Source organism: Rhinoderma darwinii, chromosome 9 (assembly GCF_050947455.1).
Source record: "Rhinoderma darwinii isolate aRhiDar2 chromosome 9, aRhiDar2.hap1, whole genome shotgun sequence".
In the NCBI taxonomy this organism is placed as follows: domain Eukaryota; kingdom Metazoa; phylum Chordata; class Amphibia; order Anura; family Rhinodermatidae; genus Rhinoderma; species Rhinoderma darwinii.
Genome location: NC_134695.1, coordinates 32336054 through 32358912, shown reverse-complemented (window position 1 = coordinate 32358912; position 22859 = coordinate 32336054). Strand labels below are relative to the sequence as shown.

Sequence of the window (22859 nt, the reverse complement as noted above, 5' to 3'; positions counted from 1 at the left end):
GGGGGTCCGAGCACGGAGACCCCCACCAATCGCTAAAACTAAGCAGCTGAAGTGCTCGCTTCGGGTCTGTTCGACACATCGGCTTTCCTGAGTCGGAGTACGGGCTCATACTTTCTATTGAGTCCGTACTAAGATACATTTATTTCCTCAAAAAGCCGAACAGACAGAAAGCGGCTGAGCACTCACACGAGCGCTTCAGCTGCTTCGTTTTAACGATTGGTGGGTGTCTCAGTGCTCGGACCCCCACAAATCAAAACTTCTGACATTTCACTATGACATGTCAGAAGTTTGTAAAACGTTTAGTTACCCTTTAAATATATCCTGTATTCCACATTTGTTAACAACTTTAAGGGTAACTAAACTTTAAGAAAACTTCTGACATGTCATAGGGACATGTGAGAAGTTTTGTTCGGTGGGGGTCAGAGCACTGAGACTCCCACTGATCGCTAAAACTAAGTGGCAGAAGCGCTCCGGTGAGTGCTGAGCTGCTTGGTTTCTGATCGGCTTTTCTCAGAAAGCCGAGCAGTTGGTGTACGGACAATAAAAAGACTATGAGCCCGTACGCCAACTGCTCGGCTTTCTGAGAAAAGAAGATGAGGAATGAAGCGGCACCGCGCTCACCTCCGCGATTCTGCCACTCCATTTTAGCGATCAGTGGGGGTCTCAGTGCTCGGACCCCCACCGATCAAAACTTCTGTCGTGGCACTATGACATATCAGAAGTTTTCTTAACGTTTAGTTACCCTCTAAAAGTTAATTCCATACAAGCGACAACACAAGAAAATTATTCACACCCATGATGGTCAACATAAAGAAAATATAAAAAAATTGTTTATTTAAATAGACACTAACTTTTCAAAATATCTTAAGCGAATCTAATATAAAATCAAAATTTGTAATTTACTTACTGATAAAATGTAGTTGTTTTATCCATGCCAATTTTATGTGAAGGTATGGGTATGTCTCTGCCAAAGCAGTCTATTTAGATGGGGAAGTATTAGAAGGGAGCAAAGAGAGAAACAGACATTGCTGCCCATAGAAGTCTATGGGGACGGGATGAGGATTAAGCAGAGAAAAACAGAGGAGACACCGGCGGCTGGTAAGAAGTATAGGCCACCCCAGTGCTAGATTCTCAGATACATTGCTCCTTACTGCTGTATGATGTCCCCCATGCTGCTGCTGCTTCGAAGGGTGTGTTACAGAGAGATCGTGCACCAGGATGTTCTCTGCGCTGTGTGTGCTGTGTATGGGAGACATGCTAGCAGTTATGCTCCACCCACTAGCTCAGGGAAAAATGAAAATAAGAAATAGAGCGTCCAGAGGGTAAGAACTGCTTAAAAAAAAATGACATATACAAGTCATATAATGACCAGACCGTGTTATTCCTCACGTAAACACTTGACAGCTTATTTTACGTACGCTTTAGGTATAAGCAACACATCTGTCCAACAATTTAAAATAAATAGTGCAGACAAAAGGGTCACAGATAATAATGTGAACCTACTGTAGTGATAACCAAAATATGGAAATGACCAGACAAGAAATAAAATGGTTAATGAATCAACCTCTCCACTCAACATAATTGTAAAGTGCTAGAACATGACATGAAAATCTCATAAGTCAAGAATAAAGTACAACGTGTCCAAAAAGATATAAGGAAATACTAAAGTGTAACGGAGTAGCAACGCAAAACAAACACATCAATAATGTGATATCCAATAGACCATTATAATATAGTGCAAGACTAGGAGTATAACCCAAATGGTTAGACAAGAATGTATTAGCAGCCATACAAGGTGCAAGGACTTGAGGAAGGCTAAACGAAGTTTGGTCAGAGCATACACAACATCCTCAGGGATGTTTTGGGTAGCTACTCTGTTACAAAAATATATAATAAATACTAAAGTGTATCTTTTTAGGCACTTTGCATTTTATCCTTAATTTATGAGATTGTTATGCCATAAACTAGCACTTTATGATCCTGTTGAGAGGTTGACTCATTAACCCTATATTCCTTGTCTGGTCATTCCCATATTTTTGGTTATTACTACAGCAGGGTAACATTAGTCCTTTTAGATGTTTTTAAATAGTTTGTCAGATATATTGCTTAGACTTAATAAAAAAGTGTTGATAGTTTCTTAATTTTGACCATCATGGAAGTGGAAGCCTTTTAATAGAGTTGTTGATTGTTGTATGCAATTACAATTTATTAAAGGATTATGCTGTACCCAAACGTAAAAAATATATAATCTCTTGGGGCCTGCCATTCTCTTATGTTCCAAAACATCTTAACAGTTATGAATTAAAGTGCTAACAATTTTAACCAGTGCATTGCAGTGTGTGTATATTTTGTATACACCATGCTGTTGAAAAAAATAATGTCTTAAGCATAATAATTCTATATAGCCAGACATCTATTCAAGTAAACATAATTAATAAGCCACTTTGGATGGATAGAAATAATTTTGGATTATGTAAACATACATGGGTTGCGGTTTAAATTTAAATGTTTAAAAGTCCTGAAACATTTTTCTTCTAAAGGTTTTGATCAAAAGGCAGAAAGGTGTAATTGGGTCCCGTATCAGGAATAGATGGTGATAACTTCTCTTCCTCCTCCTCGAACAAGCAGCACTCTTTCCAGACCTTCTGTCAACACCTCCAGGAATTCCATGTCTTTATTATTTAAGTATAAGGAATCACAAAAAATCTTAAAATGAAATGAAAAAGATTCATCCCTACTGCAAATTGCGATTTTTTTCTTTGCAGAAATAAACATTTAAATGACTAAATTTTTGGGTTAGTGTTGCTTGACAAATATACTCTGAATATTGCAGCGTTTAACTATGACACCATTACTTTGGTGAAGTAACTAAAGGGTCCGAAGCACATGCGTTAGTCCACATTTGGCTGTTCGGTTTGCACATTGTTGGTCCCTCAAATTTAGATCAATCTTAACGTACACCAAATATAAATAATACAGCATATGTTCACATTTGAACCACCATTTTACAGTTTAAATACAGACACAATCTACTTTAACCTCTTACCGACCGGTGATGTCTGGAGCGGGCTCACGCTCTGAGCCTGCTCTATACACCGCAGCTTGCAGCTGTGTATTACAGCTGACACGATCCTCGACCGCGCTGTTCCTGGCGGTTTAGTTAAATGCCGCTGTCAATAGCGGCCGGGGTATTTAAACCGTTAGGAGGGGGGAGGCCCCCTCTGACAGCCTAACTGTCCCCCCACAGTCCGGAAGGCGCGGATGGTTGTCATGGCAGCATGGGGGGGGGGTAATAAAGGCTCCCAGGTACCTGTAGCAGTGCTTAGCAGAAGCCTGTATAAACGACAACATACTGCAATATATTTGTATTACAGTATATTGTACCAGCAACCTAACATTTGATGTCTCAAGTCCCCTATGGGAACTAATAAAATATGTGTAAAAAAAAAAAGTTAAATAAATTTTTCAGAAGGGTCCAAAAACTTGCAAAAATATTAAAAGTACAAAAAAAGAAGGCGGGGAGTGAAAAACGAAAACGTAAAAAAGAAAACTGGCTGGGTCGTTAAGGGGTTAAAAGTTAAGTACTTCTGTAAGTATAAGTACACCTTATTTATCAAAACTGCCGAACAGAAAAACTGGGCCCATTGTATTGCTTATCTCATTACCTTTACAATTATGTAAGTTGTTATTGGAAACCGTTGACAAACTTGACAAAAGAAACTGGGACACATTTATCCATAATTGCTAAGAACAACGCTTTACAGAGGGAGGATGAGTCTCTTCTGCTTCTCTCACGCTATTTTTACAGGGTTTTAAAATGCTTGCAAAATAAGCCATACATTTCAAGCGTTTTCTTAGCGTTTTTACAATCGTTTTTGTTGAAACTAGAGAGAAGCAGATGGGAAAAGGCAAAAAAAAATAAAATAGTCATACCCACAGCATGCTGGACTTTGAAAAATAAACATAAAACACCACTGAAAAAGAAACGCTGTGTATGAAGACTTTCAATAATTTGATATAGACGTTAAAGTAACATTTAGGCTGGATTCAAACAGGACAAAGCTGTGGAATTTCCATGTGAAATTTCCGTGTGGAAAATCCGCAGCGTATTACAGTCCCAGCAATGTGGATGAAATTTGAACAAATCTCATCCACATGCTGCTGAACATTTTCCTGATGGAAATCAGAGCATTCTGCGGTTTTCTGTTCTGGATGTTTACTGTGGATTTTTTGCCTTTTCAATGTAAAAGGGTTGAAATCTGCAGCAAAATCCACGCATAAAACGTGCGTATTTTGCTGCAGAAAGTTTTTGCGAAAATGCTGCAAAAACTTTAACGAAAATCCAGGGGGGAAAGCACACAGACCTGGCACATAAGTAGTGACCCATTCTAAATTGGTTTCTCTCGAGGTGCACGACATAAAAAGAAGCGTGTGTTGAACGGTAGGCAACTAGATAATTGCATTTAATATGAGGTCTCTCTTACACACGACCGAGTTCGGGCCATGAAAAACCGAGGTACAGGTGAACGGGACTTCTGCCATCATAGATGTTTATGATGCTAGGAGTCCCTGCCTTCCTGCGGAACTGCTGTTCCGTACTGTATAATTTTGTTTAGTACGAAACAGCAGTTCCGTGAGGAGGCAGAGACTCCTAGAATCATAAATGTCTATGATGGCAGGAGTCCCGTTCACCTGTACCGCGGTCGGGCCGGGAAATCCGGGCGACACAAGGATCGTTTTTCACGTCCCGAACTTGGTCGTGTGCAAGATGTGTTACGAAGAAAGGCTGGAAAAATTGGGCTTGTTCAGTTTGGCTGAAAAACTACATTAACCCCTTAGAGACACAGCCAGTTTTGATCTTGTGGACGCAGTCCATTTTTTTCAAATGTGACATGTGTCACTTTATGTGATAATAACTTTGGAATGGTTTTACCTATTCAAGCAATTCTGAGAATGTTTTCTTGTAACACGTACTTTATATTAGAGGGGACATTTGGTTGATACATTGTGTTTTTTTTATGAAAAATAACCAAATTTAGAGAAAATCTCGAAAAATTTGCATTCAATTTAAATGTATCTGCTTGTAAGACAGATAGTAATACGACACAAATGAACATCCTTTTTCTAGGACGTTACAAGGCTTATAGCTTTAGCAGCAATTTCTCCCACTTTCAAAAAAATTTCCAAAACCCAATTTCTTTTTTTTTTAGGGACTGAACTAGTTCTTAAGTGGCTTTAAATGGGCATATATATTAGAACCCACCAGAAATGAGCCAATTTTAAAGACTGCACCCCTCAAAGTATTCGAAACGGTATTTAGAAAGTTTCTTAACCCTTTAAGCGTTTCACAGGATTTAAAGCAAATGGAGGTGGAATTTGCAAATTTCATTTTTTTGGGGGGCTAGTCCGTTTAAATCCATTTTTTTTTTTTGTAACACATAGAATTTTAATAGAGAAACACAACTCTATATTTATTGCCCAGATTCTGGAGTTTTTAGAAATATTCCACATGTGGCCCCAGTGTGCTACTGGATTCAAACAAATGCAAAGGAGCACCAGAGTGGATTTTGGAGCCTCCTTTTCATTAGAATATATTATAGGCACCATGTCAGGTTTGAAGAGGTCTTGGGGTGCCAAAACATAGGAAAAGTCCCCACTTTAGAAACTACACCCCCAAGGATTTAATCTAGGGATATAGTGAGCATTTTGACCCAACAGTTTTTTTGCTGAATGAAGTGGAATTAGGCCATGAAAATCTACATTTTTCTTCCAATAAAACGTAGAAAATGTTTGTTTTTACAAGGAATAAAGGACAAAAAGCCGTCCAACATTTGTGAAGCAATTTCTCCCAATTACGACAATACCCCATATCCGGTCATAAACTGCTCTTTTGCCATACAGCAGGACTCAGAAGGGAAGGAGCGCCATTTGGCGCTCAGATTTTGCAGAATTGTTTTTTGGTTGCAGTGTCACATTTGCAAAGCTCCTGAGGGACCAAAACAGTGAAAACCCCACAAAATTACTCCATTTGGGGAACTACACCCCTCAATGACTTCATCTAGGGGTATAGTGAGCATTTTGATGCCACAGATCTTTTGCTCAATTTATTGGAAATAGGCTGTGAAAATATGAATCTACATTTTTTTCCAATAAAGTGTAGCTGAATTTTATTCATTTTTACATCGGATAAAGGAGAAAAAACACCAACATTTATAGGACTAAACCCGGTTCTAGCTTACTCGGCTCCGCTGCCTCCCGGCCACTTCCTGGTTAGGTGGTCGGGAATTACGGAAACCGACGAGTGCTTGCTGAGCTACACCGTTTCTGTAACTCCCATAGAAGTAAATGGGAGTTACTGAAACAGCGTAGCAAGGCGAGCTATGCGGTTTCTGGAACTCGTTAGCTATGGAAACAGCGTAGCTCGCCGTGCTATGCGGTTTCCGTAACCACCATTCACTTCTATGGGAGTTACGGAAACAGCGTAGCTCAGTGAGCTCGACTGTTTCCGTAACTCCCGATCACCTAACCAGGACGTGGCCGGGAGGCAGCGAGGGCAGAGTAAGCTAGAACAGGGTTTAGGGGGCCCCGTTCTAGAGATAGGTGCAGGTTCCAAAGGTGGGACCCGCATCTATCGGTCTTTTATGGCATATCCTGTGAATATGCCATAATTGTCCAAGACGGGAAAACCCCTTTAAGCCCTGCCTGGAGCAGACTTGGATGCCTTAATAAGGCCAACAGGCTACCATGACAACCATCAACACACTGCAATCGCATCGTGGTGCTGGGGGTGACAGAGAGCCACCCTCCTCTTACATCAATGTATATAAAAAGGATACAGTTTTCATCCCCAGCTGTATTTTTAGGTGGACCTGGCATGTTGAGTAGTACTAATTTGGCATCATGTGATTTTGTTATTATAACTTCATTTAGTTTCACTGCAGTGTGCATCCTCCGAACATTGGACTGGTTGCTAAAGATAAACAAAAAAATATGATAATTATTATTACGAATATTATGATGTATGCTGAAGGTAAGGAAATCACAAACCAAATCAAAACACTCACAGTATTTTACATTTCCTAGAAGCAGAACTAAAGTAAAGAAGAACATATAGAAAATTGAAAGCAACGTAAAACGATTATAAAAATATTCACCAAGAACATATAATTTGGGGAGTGGGATAGGTAAGGAACGAATACTTTGCTTTATACAGTGTTCGCCAACCAGTGGCTTGGGAGCGACATGTGGTTCTCAGGCCCCGTAAGTGGCTCCCAATCTGTTGGCAGCTGCATATTCTGTTGAGCACTAGTGGTATACCAGCCCGACAGAGGCCAAAAGGGCACTCTTTTGGCCTTCATCGGGCTAATGGAGCTGTATTGACATGTTTTGCATGTACGTAAGGAGCTTTCCAAACATACACGCTAAACATAGGGTAAAAACGTCATGTGAACAGGCCATTAGACAAAAAAGTGGTATGATAGTCCGATCCTGGAAATCCCCTTTAAATAGACAGATGCAGCATTGACTCCCAGGCCAACGTACGGTTTTAGGTTAACTATATCCCTGAAGTGTTCTGATGCATTATTTTTTCCACGCTTCTCAGTACTGAGTTTGTCCTTTGTCCAAGTCATGTGAGTTTTCTCTGGCTCGATCTCAATCTCCTCTTCATCTTCAGAATACAAGCTCTCCAAGCGAATAATGGAATGCCTATCCTTTATTATCTGTGCCTAAGATATTTAAAAAAAATAATTTAATTTTGCTGTATACAAGACGACAAAATACTGCAATTTCAGAGAAATGTAAAAAAAATAAAAAATAATAATAATAAAGTGTAAGGAAAGTGTTTCAACCAGACCTAAACACTGATGGGGGCTGTGATTGATAGTGGAACTGCAGAATGGCTGGTATTCATGAAGAACGCACAATGGCTGGCATATGGTTGATACAGCTGCACTTTGTCCTGTCACTTATGGGGATGCACTGTGGATACCACACCTTAGGAATTTTATCTTAACACTTTTAGGCAAGAGCTAACTAACACTATTAAGGGAGCATTGTGAGTGGAACTCCAAAGACGAAACTGTGACTTACACTATTTGGGGGGCATTCTTATTTGGGGGGAGGGGGGAGGAGTGCATATTGCAGGGTTTTTCTTGAGCATCAAAAATAGTTTGTCCAACCACCACCCACTGCATTTTTAGTACGCCTCAGTACTCCTGATCAGAGTTGTGACAAAAGAAACTGAGTCTTGCAACATTTTGTCATTCATTATCTCTATTAGTTCACAGTGGTTAAAGTAATGCTAGAATAGTTGAACGGGTTAGCTATTTTTAGAGCCACTACCAAAGTAATAAATAAAACGGACAAATTCTCATAAAAAGTTCTGTAAATTTTATCCTCAATCGCAGTGAGCCCTCTTTTATAACTTAGGCTTCGCTCACATCTGCGTCGGGACTCCGTTCATGGGTTCCGTCTGAGCTTTCAAACAGGGGAACCCATGAACTGAATCCAAACCGAAGACATAGGTTTCCGTTTGCATCCCCATTGATTTCAATGGTGACGGATCCGGTGCAAATGGTTTCCGTTTGCCACCGCTGTGTAAGGGTTCGACTGTGCTATTCATTCCGTCAAAACAACAGAACCCTTACACAATGGTGACAAACGGAAACCATTTGCACCAAATCTGTCACCATTGAAATCGATGGTGATGCAAATGGAAACCTATGGTTTCCGTTTGGTTCAATTTGGAATGTTCATGGGTTCCCCTGACGGAAAGCTCCGACGGAACCCATGAACGAAGTCACAACGCAGATGTGAACGAAGCCTTCACTGGACATTAACTTTTTAAACAACTTCTTCTAATTTATTAGTATATCTGATAACAACTTTGTAATTTACATATTGGTTAAAATATAGTTGTTTTGTTTTATCCATGTAAACTGTGTGTGAAGTTACTGCCACATCTGCTGTCCCCCTCCTGTTGGCAAGCAAAATCGGTCTCTAGTTACAGAGAAGAGACCACCTGCAGAAAGTAAGAAGTGTCTCTTTACAGCCTGCCCATAGAAGTCTATGGAGGGGGGAGGAGGGAGAACAGTGACTAAGAGGAAGGGAGACGAACACAGACGTGCTGTAGTGGCTGGTAAGAGTTGTGTCACCTCACCCAATTGCTGGATTATCAGGTACACTGCTCATTACTGCTTTATAATCTCATCCATACTACTGCAGCTTCTATCGCTCTCTCTATCTGATAGAGATAGGAGAGTAAGATTATCCTCTTCTGTGTGCTGTGTATGGCAGACATAATAGCAGTTAGGCTCCGCCCACCCACATACAACTGAGAATCAGAGAGAGAGCCGGCAGAGGGGAAAACTGCTAAAAAAAATGCAGGATACAGAAAATGGCCAGCTATACGGTTATTCCTCATGTACACACATGACAGCTTATTCTGAAAACTCATCTGAAAGTTTAGAATAAGATTATTAATCAATACTTCAAATTATAAGGCACCCCTAGTTCAAATGTCCTGTAAAAGTTTGTTTAATTGAAGCCAGGATGGGCCTCAAAAGACCTTTTGTTGAAAAGGTGAGAAAACCAGGAAAGTTAGGTCTGAGGTGCAGGTGTAACACTCTACTTTTTTCCATAAAGTCTCATGCACATGTATGAATCCGTGAGAATGGCACAAAAAAAAAAAAGTCCTTCAATACAACAGATATATATGTTGTGTAACCATTAAAACTGGATTTAATATCTGGTCCTCTGGAAGGTACAGTACATTGCGACATAACTATGACATAAAATAAAAATTTAGAATAGCAACTTGCAAAGCCAGCTGATTGTGGTGGGTCCGATTCCCGAAAACTTCCAGAGAGGAGTTGTTACAGCTGGGAAAATGTATTGAACAGCGGCAACTCAAATTAATGGGCGACCAGGAATACATGGTCATAGAGTTCCACAGAGTTGGTGCTGCCAGAAGCATTGCACTATAGCGAATAGGGGGAGGTCCCAATCGAAAGATCCTTATTATAACTTCTGTATACAATAATAGGGTATTAACGAAAGAGGTTCTTCAGATGGGACAGCCCCTTAAAGGTTTATTATTATATTCAAATTGTGTGAATTTACAATAAATTATATAATAGGATGGATTTGTAATATTACTTGTAGGAGCATAGGAATCGGTGTACAATTTCTCATTTTTTTTAAAGCGTGAAGTAGACATCAAACCTACCTCACGATCTCTCTCTGTCTTGGTCAAGCGCATTTGTCGAAGCATCTGAGAGCGTTGTTCCATCATTAGAGTTCTTTCATATGTGTAAGCAGAAATATCACTATTATTCTGAAAAAGATGTAAGTTTTCAATAATTATGCAGAGGCGAACATGTACTACCCATTTCAATAAAATCTATAGAACATTAATGCATTTTGAAACCATGCTAAAATAAAGGTTTGTCCCTCTACGTACATTGTTATGTAAATGATAAACGTGAAATATATTTAAGATATTGCAGATGGGCATGGCCTGATTGAGCATGTAGTGAGACGCACGTTTCAGAGCTCCTGCAAGAAATCCTGATAAGTATCCGAATATTCTGCCCGAGGTGATTAATTTTACCCACATGAACGGACATTTAGCTTCTGATTACTTACCGTCACACCAGACAACAGCTGGGAGTGTGCAGATATGACTAGAAGCAAGGCAAGATTCTCTCAGAGGAACGCTGAACGGGACAAAATGGCGCCGTGGAGGAAATTCCTGTACTTGTGGCACAACCTTTGGAGCCGGTAGTCACAATAGCTGCCAGGTTGGAGCGCTTTGCACGCACTACCGATGCACTTCATCCGACAGCAAATCTGGAATTGCATGTCAGACTCCGGCACCTCAGATGAGGAGCTGGCGGACGCAGAGTCTTCCCGCCCTGCTAAAAAACCTGATGGTATAACGAGGGATGGGACACTCCCTGCTCAGCAACCGACTGCGGGTGGTGAACCCACGCTCTGAGACTTTTTTTGGCTATCACCTATTGTAAAGCTACCCTATCCACCATGAATATGACGGTGGGTGCTACGAAGGAGGATATAGCCATCATAATGATAATCATAATTCTCATGTTGCTCATCCACTTACTCTTCTTTATCCAGGATAGACTTGGCCTTAGGTAATGAAAGTATGCTACCCTTGGTCAGTCAGTTAGAATATCTCCCTAGAACTTTATCTGATGATTCTCCACTTAAGGTCACTGTTGACATTAATATTCATGGTGGTCTAACTGGACATCGGTTGTGGAAATTGAATCCCTTCTGGATCACTCTGGTTGACAAGCAGGGATGCATTACTCACAGGATTGAGGATTATTTTGACATTAATTGTGGTTCCTCTTCTGTCCCCTATGTCTGGGAGGCGATTAAGGCGTATCTGCGTGGCTTGTTTATACAAGCAATCAATGGGCACAAAACCGCAGCGAAGGCTATAGATAAAAATTTACATTAGGAATTACATAAGTCTGAGGAGGCTTTTATTTCGAGACCCACTGTGGTACATCAAAACTAGTCTAAAGACCGCACAAGAAGCATTAAATTTCCATCTTTTAGAAGTAGCTGGCAGAAAGACTGTTTCACGCACACATTTTTATTTATTTTTTGAAGACAGTGAGAACGCTGGTCATATGCTGGCAATGATCGCGAAGGCTAAATAAGATGTTTCTCATATAGGCACATTGAAAACGGTACAGGGCAATATAGTTACTGAAACATCAGATATATTAGGGGTTTTGGAAAAATTTTACTCTAACCTATATACCTCTAAGGTGCATCCTTCAAGAAATTATATCTGTTCATTCCTAGCTCGTGCACAATTATCTCAGTTGTCCAGCGAGGCTAAGGATCTATTTGATGCCCCGCTCATGCTGGAGGAATTGAAAAAGCTGTCAGACAGACGGCTAATGATAAGTCACCTGGGGCAGATGGCTTGCCAGTGGAAATTTATAAAACATACAATGCTGTACAGTTAACAAAATTATTAGAGGTGTTTCAGCATTCATTGACTCATGGTTCCTTGCCGGCTTTTATGCAAGAGGCCATTATTGTGGTCCTGCCGAAATGGGGAAAGATCCTCAGTTAGCTGAATCTTATCGACCGATTTCGTTACTTACGACTGATGTTAAGATATTGGCGAAGGCTCTAGCCTTAGCTTCAATAAAGTTTTATCTACAGTCATACACCCGTATCAGTCAGGTTTTATGCCCTCAAAATCCACTGCTATGAATCGGAGACGCCTATTTCTAAATCTTCAGTTACACTGTAAAGGATCTGCCAGGCACAGCTTCGGGGTTAACTTCCATAGTTAATCAGTCTTCACCTGAGTCTATCTCTGAGACTGACTCCAGCTTCCACCACTCAGGCTGGCAGGCTTAGGAGTGGGAGAGCCTATCGCAGCCTGGCCAGACTCTGCTAGCTCCCGCCCTCTGTCTATTTATACCTGCCTTTCCTGTTCCTCCTTGCTTGCGATTCTTTCCGTGTGGTTTCCTGGCCCAGCTACAGCTCCTAACAATTTGATCCTGCTCCATTCTGACCCTGGCTTTCTGACGACTCTTCTGCTCTGCGTTTTGTACCTCGTGCTCTCCTGGTTTGACTTGGCTCGTTCACCACTCTGTTGCTCACGGTGTTGCCTTGGGCAACTGCCCCTTTCCCTTTGCTTTATATTCCCTTGTATGTTTGTCTTGTGCACTTACTGAGCGTAGGGACCGCCGCCCAGTTGTACCCCGTCGCCTAGGGCGGGTCGTTGCAAGTAGGCAGGGACAGAGTGGCGGGTAGATTAGGGCTCACTTGTCCGTTTCCCTACCCCTATCATTACATACAGGCAGATAATGTTGGTGAAAGAGCTATTTTCTCACTAGACGCTGCTAAAGAGTTTGATAGCATGGAATGGCAGTATCTTTAGTGCACCTTGGAAACTATGGAATTCGGATCTTCCTTTATCTCATGGATTAAAGTCCTGTATTCTAGCCCTAAAGCTCGGATACGGGCAAATGGACGTTTGTCTGCTGAAACCACTCTTGAATGGGGAACTAGACAGGGCTGTCCACTGTCACCCCTATTGTTTGCCATCGCAGTGGAGCCACTGGCAGCGACTATAAGTTTGTCTAATGTTGCTAAGGGATTCTCACATGGATCTTGGCAGGAAAAAGTGGCACTGTATACTGATGACATGCTTCTCTTTTTGGGAGAGGTCAGCGGATTAATAGAAGCAGCAATATCCCTTATTGAACATTTTGGTACACTGTCAGGTTTTAAAATAAATTAGGAAAAGTCAAACTTGCTCCATGTTGATCCACTGCACACTCTTCCGAGGATTCTCGCCAATCCCATATTGTACATTTTGCATAATCCCATATTGTACATTTTGCATAATTCACCTATCTGGATTCCTATACATAATTTTTATCATGTTAATGCCCTATTACGGGACTTAATATGGCGAAATGGTCAACCTAGACTTAAATTAGAAATCTTACAGTGGCCAAAACAGGACGGCGGGTTGGCCATACCTAATCTTTGGTTATTTTTCCTTGCATCCCAATGTCAACATTTCAAGGGTTGGGGGGGAAATGTACCGAATGGTTCTAATGGTGCGATCTTACAAATGCAATTTGGTTCATATGTATGGTTATCAGTTTTTGAAGATGGAAATGCTTTGCTTTTGAGCAAAAACAAGCCTAGCTATAACCGAATGCATACGTTTTGGGAAAAAGCAAGGTCAATTAGAGCTATAGGAGAGTGTCGGCTTATACACCTATTTGGGGCAATCGGCATTGCAGGAGTTCTTCTCCCTTGAGGGCTTTGAGAGGTGGAGGTTGGCTGGCGTCTTTCGATTGTCGCAGTTACTTCATGCTGATACGTTTAAAACAGATCAACAGATACAGGATGAATATAGCTTGCCACATAGTTCTTTTTATAAGTATTTACAGATCAGAAATGCGTACGATGCCCAGCTTGAATCCACTGATGTGACTATACATTCAGACAGTCTGTTGGTTATATTGAACAATTGGAGTGGCACCTCTGGTGTCATTTCCACCATTTATCAATTATTACAAGGAAAATTTTTGTACAAACACCCCATGCTTACCTCTCGTAAGTGGGAATGTGATATGGGTCTAATTTCTGAAGAACAATGGTCGAATATAATGGAAGCTGTTCTGAACGTTTCTCTTAGGGAGGCTGGGCGCCTTTTTACAACTATACATTATTCATAAAGTATATAAAACACCTAAACTCCTTTTCGATATTGGCATACGCGGTGACTAATTTTCCCAGGTGTTCGGAAGAGGAAGCTGATAATATACATATGTTGTGGTCGTGTACACATTTAACACCCTATTGGGCTGCGATAATGAAACTAATTAATGACGCATATGGGATCACACTTCAAGGGACTCCTCTGGAATGCATTTTGTGGTGTGCTACGCATGTACATGTACATGTCTTGGGTAGGCTTGCTGTCTCAAGATTACTTTACATAGCAAGAAAACGTATTGCATCCCACTGGATACAAGGCGCCCCGCCAACTAGGAGTGACTCCATTGCTAAAGTGAATAAAATTATTATATTGGAAAAAACTGTATATGTCAAACGTAATGCTATTAAAAAATTAGAATCCATATGGGGTCCCTGGCTGAGCGTATCAGGACTTGCACCTTTAATGCTAACGAGATAATAGATACAATTTCATGCATTTCATAACCGCAGCTTATCATTATTAGGTCCTGCTCAACCATATAATGTGTAAGAGGAGAATATGTATGACTTCAGATCATTTGAGTAGGTCTTGAAAATGCAATGTAAATTTAAGATATTGCAGATAATTGAATATAAACATACATAGGGATTCTATACTATCATTTATTCTATTAAAAATGTTGCTATGTACACTTTTGCGCTGCCATTTTTTCTAATTGTTGATTCACTTTCTGAATGCAAATTTTCTGCAGAATTCATTCCTCTCATTGAAGGGGGTGAAATCCACAAGAGAAATGAACAGGCTGCGGATTCTAATATCTGCACCGTAGGTCAATTTCTGTGTTAAAAAAATTCTGCAGCATGTAGAGGAGTTTTGATGAACGCAGCCATAGAGATAGCAGTATGGAGGGGAGGAGGTTGTACACAGCAGATCAGATTGTGGAGAGGGGGGAAGAATTGAAATAAATCAGGAAAGGCATGCTGCACTATTTTCTTGTTAAAGGTGACGGAATCAGCGGTGGAGGCTCCAACGCAGATGTGAACATAGCCAAGCGCAGCTTTATTTTTTTTAAAAAAAACACAGTTCAAGAACTAATACATTACAAAAGAAAAATAAAAGTGTTGTGACCTGGGGCTAAAGCTAGGGAAAAAAAAAAAAAAAAAAAAAAAAAAAAAAGAAGAGACTGATTGTTGATACACTATATGGACAAAAAGTATTGGGACAGACCTTTTATTTATTGAATTCAGGGTTTCATTCATTCCCATTGTCACAGGTGTATAAAATCAAAACACCTAGCCATGCAGTCTGCATTTACAAACGTTTGTGAAAGAATGGGTCATTCTACAGAGCTCACTGAATTCTAGCTTAGTACTGTAATAGGATGATACCGTTCCAACAAATTAGTTTGAGAAATTTCTCCCCTCCTAGATATTCTACAATCAACTTTGAGTGGTATTATTGCAGGAACCACAAAAACTCAGGCATAAAGTGGCAGACCACGTATAGTAACAGAGCGGAGTGTTAAAGCGCACAGTTCATAAAAGTCGCCAATGCTCTGCTGACTCGTTAAGTGCAGGGTACCAAACTTCCTCTGGAAAGAACATCAGCACAGAAACTGTGCGCATGGAGCTTCACGTCATAGGTTTCCATGGCTGAGCAGCTGCATGCAAACCTTACATCACCAAGCACAATGCCAAGCATCGCATTGAGTGGTGTAAAGCACACCGCAAATGGACTCTGGCGCAGTGAATGTGTTCCGTGGAGTGGTGAACCACGTTTCCCTAGCTGGCAATCTGATGGGCGAATTCGGGTTTGACGAATGCCAGGACGACGTTACCTGCCTGACTGCATTGTGCCAACTGTAAAGTTTAGTGGGGGAGGGATTATGCAATGAGGTTGTTTTGCAGGGGTTGGCCTAGGCCCCTTCGTTCAAGTAATGGGAAATCTTGAGGTTTCAGCATACCAAGACATTTTGGATAATTGTATGCTTCCAACTTTGTGGGAACAGTTTGGGAAAGACCCATTTCTTTCCGGCATGACTGTGCCCCAGTGTACAAAGCAAGGCCCATAGAGGCATCGTTGGGTGAGTTTGGTGTGGAAGAACTTGGCTGGCGCACAGGGTCCCCACCTCAAATCTGAACTAGAACGGAGATTGCGAACCAGGCCCTCTCGTCCAACATCAATGAATGACCTCACAAATGCTTTTCTGGATAAATGGGCAAAAATTCCTACAGACACTCCAAAATCTTGTAAAAAGCCTTCCGAGAAGAGTTAAAGCGGTTTCAGATGTAAAGGGGGTCTTGCGCCATAATTATGCCACAATTTGAGAGGCGCTGCTCTACACCATTCTTAATGGGGCGTGGCTGCTTCCCCATGTTTTAGCTCTGTGGCCCCTTCATTTTCAGGATCGGTGAGATTTCTCAAAGGTCAGACTCACACAGATCATAAAGTGATGGCATATCCTAAAAATAAGTCATCACATTGTAAGATGTGAATACCCCTTTAAATTTAGCTAAAGGACAAAATTTCCCATTGTCTTACCATTTCAACCACTTCTACTTCAGCTTCTATTCTCAGATGATAGAGGAAGGTTGCAAGGTCTTTCTTCATTTGGATGCTGTTGTCATCCATTTGTGCTACAGTAAAAATTCTCATTCTGCATTTTTTCCAAACCTGTGAAATAGGCAGAAAACATTTATTCACCAGAAATCTCAACACTTAAACAGAACCGGTCAACAGCTAGTTATATATTTTTGGGCATCTAAAATAAAATGTCAAGCTAACAGTGGGTGTTGCTACTTAACAGTCCGCTGATCAGAGCACCAAAAGATTAACTGCACTTTAGTAAACTGTTGGCATGTAAGCCCTCTTAATTGCCAGTGGAGTTCAAGTGCCCACAGTAGCATACAGCATGGGTAACCACTTGGCCCAAGAAACAAGAAATGGAGGGGGGGGTGGCATCTAGTGGGTGCACCTACTGGCTGTCTATTGGCAGGAAGAGCTCTGGTTTTAGGTGTTCTTACGGGTTTAAAATGGAGAATGGATGAAAAAGATGAGGTGGATATAAATTACATACTGTCTAGGAAATACTCTGAGACATATACAATCTCTCTCCTAACTTGAATTTCTACAATGTATTTGTGTAAGTAAAATATGCTTTTTGGCCAAAAGTATGTGGACATCCCTTTTAATTATTGAGTTTACGTTTTTTACATTGTTGTGTAGCTTTCTACCTTGGTACTTGCGCCAGGAGCAGCATGCAGGGGGGCCCAGCAGGAGCCTCTTTCACATTGAAAATAAATAAACTAAATAAATCGGTAGTTATCAAATAGAGAATAGCCTGTATATTTACCCTCCTTACTCTTGGCTCCTTTTCAGCTCCGGTAGCCCCTGTCCGTCGTGACCCAGTGCAGTGGCTCCCGATGCTGAACTAGAGCCGGGAGCAGAGAGGGCATGTATATTGTCTGATTTGGTGTCGGAAATAAGTCAGGGATCTGGACATGAGAAAGAGCTAAACATATTGACTTGGCCTTCAAATTCTCCAGATCTTAATCCAATTGAGCATCTGTGGGATATGCTGGAATAAAAAGTCCAATCCATGGAGGCCCCACCTCGCAATTCACAAGACTAAAGGATCTGCAGCTAATGACTTGGTGCCACATACCACATGAAAACTTTATAGGTCATATGGAATCCATGCCTTTACAGATCAGAGATATTATGGTGGCACAAGGGAGACCTACACAATATTAGGCTGGTGATTTCGATTGCAATCAAATGTACTACACAGGATCAAACAGGAAAAAAAACATGGGAATATAATTGAGGCATGCTCAAAGTTGATCACACAAAAATTACATTCATTTTATTTTGTTGAAAACAACAACAGTGCCACATTTAAAAACAATTAATAACACCCAAACACTTGGGACTCATGATGCCATGGACCATAATAAAAATAGAAAAAGGTCCAATCGCTCTAAAACCTTTTAATGGATAAATTATATATAGAGCAATTTACGTTGAGAACCATGCATATACACTATATGGACAAAAATATTTGTACACACCTTTTAATTATTGAATTCAGGTGTTTTATTCAGTCCCATTGCCACAGGTTTATAAAATCAAGCACCATACGGTCGCCTTTACAAACATTTGTGAAATAATGGGTCGTTCTAAAGAGCTCACTGAAATCGAACATTGCAACAAGTCAGTTTGTGAAATTTCTTCCCTCCTAGGTATTCCACGATCAACTGTGAGTGGTATTATTGCAAAGTGAAGCTTTAATGACATCCGATTCTAAATCTATAGACATTAAAATGAAGTTGGTCCCCCCTTTGCAGCTAAAACTATTTCCACTCATCTGGGAAGGCCTTCATAACATGCACACGACCATAGTAGTGTGCACGGCCCGTGATTTGCAGCTCGGACGGCCGCGGAGTGTCAGCCGCCTGAAAATCACGGGCCGTGCACATTTCCGTGTGCATTCATTTCAACGAGCCTGGACCGCAAAATGCGGCCGTAATAAGACATGTCCTATCTTTTTGCGGTCCATGCTCCAGGGCAATGAACGGACTGTGGAAACCACGATCGTGTGCATGGGCCCATTGAAATGAATTGCGGTCACAAAAATACGTTTGTGTGCATGGGGCCAAAAGCCTGCCACACTGGACTCTGCAGCAGTGGAAACGTCTTCTGTGGAGTGACGAATCACCCTTATCTATCCGACACTGAAGGGCGAGTCTGGGTATGGCGAATGCCAGGAGAATGTTACCTGCCTGACTGCATTGTGCCAACTATAAAGTTTGGTGGAGGAGAGATAATGCTATGGGGTTGTTTATTTAGGGTTTGGCCTAGGTCCCTTTGATCCAGTGAAGGGAAATCTTAATGCTTCAGCATACCAAGACATTTTGGATAATTGTATGCTTCCTACTTTGTGGGAACAGTTTGGGAAAGGCCCATTTCTTTCCAGAAGGACTGAGCCCCGGTGCACAAAGCAAGGTCCATAAAGGCATGGTTGGCTGAGTTTGGCGTGGAAGAACTCGACAGGCCCGCAGAGTGCCCAACTCAATCCTGAGCGCCTCTGGGATGTACTAGAACTGAGATTGCAAGCCAGGCCCTCTCCTCCAACATCAATGTCTGTCCTCACAAATGATCTCCTGGAAGAATAAGCAAAAATTCCCACAGACACACTTGAAATCTTTTAAGCCTTCCCAGAAGAGTGGAAACGGTTTTAGCTGCAAAGGAAGGACCAACTCCATATCAGAGGTCTATGGATTTAAAATGAGATGTCATAAAGGCTCCTGTAGGTCTAATGTGTAGGTGTCCCTATATTTTTGTAAATCTAGAAAAAAAAATCCATGCAAAACATTGAATCATAGATTTAGACATGCTCCGCTCATATACTGGAACTAACTAAAATATAAATAAAAAAATAATAATAAAAATAGGAAAATATATATTTAAAAAGGAATCCATAAATCAAAAAGTGTAAAGTGAAATAACACCCAAAAAAATCAATAGTGCCCCAATAAAATACGTCAGAAAAAGTGTGTACAAATGATAATGCAGCAGCTAATTTTCCCCAAAAATAAACAAAGGGTTACATAGGTTGAGAAAAAGACACAAGTCCATCAAATTGAACCTCTCTCAATCAATTACAAGTTATTCCTTGCTAGACTAGTTATAACTCTCAATGCCATTCGTCATTAACCCCTTACTGCAATGTCACGTAACTGTATGTGACAGCCATTAAGGGGTTGTATGGAGCGGGCTCGACCCTGCTTCATACTATCCGCCTGTTTAACCCCATAGATGTCGTGGTCAATAGCGACCGTGGCATCTAAGCCGTTAGGAAGAGGGGACTGCCTACTCCAGCGAGTGGTGTCGATGGTTGTTATGGAAGCCTGGGGGCCTAAATGAAGAGCCCCAGGTCTGGTATCTTTGTGCTCCTATTAAGGCCTCATGCCCACTTCGGTTATTTTCTTCAGTGTGCTATCCATTTATTTTTTTTAACACTTCCGTTGTTTTAATGGAACCATGTGGCCATTCAGACAAAAATAGGACCGGTCCTACTCTTGTCCGTTTTTGACGGAACAGTCTCTGCCTTTTCATTCATTTGGTGAATGGACTGCACACGGAAGCTATCCGTGTGCGGTCCGTGTTTCACGGATCAGTCATTAGCAGCCGTAATGGACCAACACCAGCAGATGACATGGCTCCCCAAACCATTACTGACTGTGGAAACTTCACACTGGACCGCAAGCAACTTGGATTTAGTGCCTCTCCACTCTTCCTCCTGACTCTGGGACCTTGATTTCCAAATGAAATGCAAAATTTACTATCATCTGAAAACAGGACTTTAGACCACAGAGCAACAGTGTTGGTCCACTGTGTTATATCAAGTCCAGAGTCAACACAGACGCCCATCAGGAAATTTTAGAGCATTTCATGCTTCCCCCTGCTGACAAGCTTTATGGAGATGCGGATTTAATTTTCCAGCAGGACCTGGCACCTGCTCACACTGCCAAAAGTACTAATACCTGGTTTAATAACCACAGTTTCCTTGTGCTTGATTGGCCAGAAAACTCGCCTGACCTAAACCCCATAGAGAATCTATGTGGTATTGTCAAGAGGATGAGGAGATACCAGATCCAACAATGCAGACGAGCTGAAGGCCGCTATCAAAGCAACCTGGGCTTCCATAACACCTCAGCAGTGCCACAGGTTGATCGCCTCCATGCCACGCCGCATTGATGCAGTAATTCATGCAAAAGGAACCCCGACCAAGTATTGAGTGCATATACTGTAAATACTTTTCAGTAAGCCAACATTTCGGTATTAAAAATAATTTTTTAAATTGGGCTTATATAATATTCTAATTTTCTGAGACACTAAATTTTGGGATTTCAACAACTGTTACCATAAACATCACATTAAAAGAAAAAAATGCTGGATATAAATCACTGTATGTAATGAATCTATAGAATATATGAGTTTCACTTTTTGAATTGAATTACTGAAATAAATTAACTTTTTGATGATATTCAAATTAATTGAGAAGGACTAGTATATAATAGTATATAATAGAAGACTCATGGAAACAAATTATCGGTGAGAACATATTCTTATTTTCCATTTCGTCCCCATTGAACACTTTCCAGATGAGTGGTTTGGGAAGTGAAAATAGCCTGAAGGTTTTTACGTCCAAAAGGAAATTTATTCTGAAGTCCAAACAATAATGTTTTATAAAAGTATGTAAGCTGGACCATGTTGCTGCTTTGCAGATCTGTTACATGGATGCTCCTGCTTTCTCCAGCCAGAAGAAGCCACGGCAAGAGTGGAATAGGCAATTATTTTCCTTTTAGGTCTACAAATTTTGCTGCGAGTAGCACTCTAATTGTGGATCTTACCCATCTCGGTATTGCGTCCTTGGTTACTTTTTTTTTTAACACAGAATTGAATTAAAATATTTGACTCTATTCTCAAGCCCTTAGTCTGAAGATATCGCAGAACAGTTCTTCTTACATCCACTCAATGGAATTCATGTTCTTTCCCATACTTTGTATCTTTACAAAGAAACGGTAAAATCACCACCTGAATTGTTTGGATATAGACTCCAAACATGTAATTTGGATTTAGCGAAAGTATTTTTTTTCCTGCTAGCCTGAAGTGTAGGGATTACCTTGTCCAACAATCCCATACATTTTAAGAGTGGCCTCAAGGTTCAGCTAGCATTTTTACACAAATAGCACATCTACAAGATTTTGTAGATTCCACTTTTTCTTTTTGAGTGCCATCCTTGTCCCCCTAAGGGAAAGGAGAGCAACAGTCATGCAACAACCCAATACATTACAGAGCTAAAATAAATGGATCAGTGAATGAAATTTTTTTCCCCAGGGCATCCTCACAATACAGAAACAGTGATGAGCTCAATTCCAGAGTGTGAACTCTGTACTTCAGTTCTCGGTCAAGACATGCTGCAGCCAAGAGAAACAGACCTCAGATCATAAGCCGCTAACGTGGTGTTTCTCCTTTAAAATGCAGCGTGCGCTCCCTGACCCAGATTGACGTACTTTTAGTGTCCTGTGTCCCATGCAGTTACGACACCATACGCTCACGTCACCGCCATCTGAACCATTTATCTACACTCGGCTTTAGCCTCAAGAAGCCGCAGGAGAGCGGGGAATGGCATTCAGAGGCCCTCCAAGGGACCGCTGAGTGGGAATATAACATTTTTGGATGAGGAAAAAGGTGGCAGAACCCCCCGATCCAGGTATTCTCAATGCCCTTAAGAAAACTTTTTTCTTTTCCATTTTGCCTCCCCCTGGCGTTCCAGGGAGACCTCTCTCTAACCTAACCGCAGTAGGGACAGGAACCAATGGTAGGAGGTTGAGGGAGTGGCCTTTTAATATCTCTATTCCTGTTCCTACAGAGGTCAATGGTCAACCTCTAGGTGGTCCCGTCATGGGAGACTAAATGGAAAATGATATGTGGCATTATCATTTGTACATACTTTTTCTGACTTGTGCTATGGGAGCACTATTGATCATTTGGGTGTTTGTTTCTGATTCACATCAAATATATGTGTCTTTGAATTATTTCACTTTAAAATTCTAGA

The 22859-nt window shown here is 41.0% G+C and overlaps 1 protein-coding gene across 1 annotated transcript in view; it reads right to left on the bottom strand.

Annotated features, from left to right (window-relative positions):
- Nucleotides 1–2055: 2055 nt before the first annotated feature.
- Nucleotides 2056–22859, bottom strand: part of SLC12A4 (solute carrier family 12 member 4) — a 111567-nt gene continuing 90763 nt past the window's right edge. The window contains exons 20-24 of the mRNA XM_075836908.1: nt 16778–16909; nt 10229–10336; nt 7543–7727; nt 6837–6970; nt 2056–2672 (exon numbers count right to left, since the gene is read on the bottom strand). Coding sequence (XP_075693023.1) covers nt 2581–2672; nt 6837–6970; nt 7543–7727; nt 10229–10336; nt 16778–16909 — 651 coding nt within the window. The 3' untranslated portion in view covers nt 2056–2580. The remainder of the gene's footprint in view (nt 2673–6836; nt 6971–7542; nt 7728–10228; nt 10337–16777; nt 16910–22859) is intronic.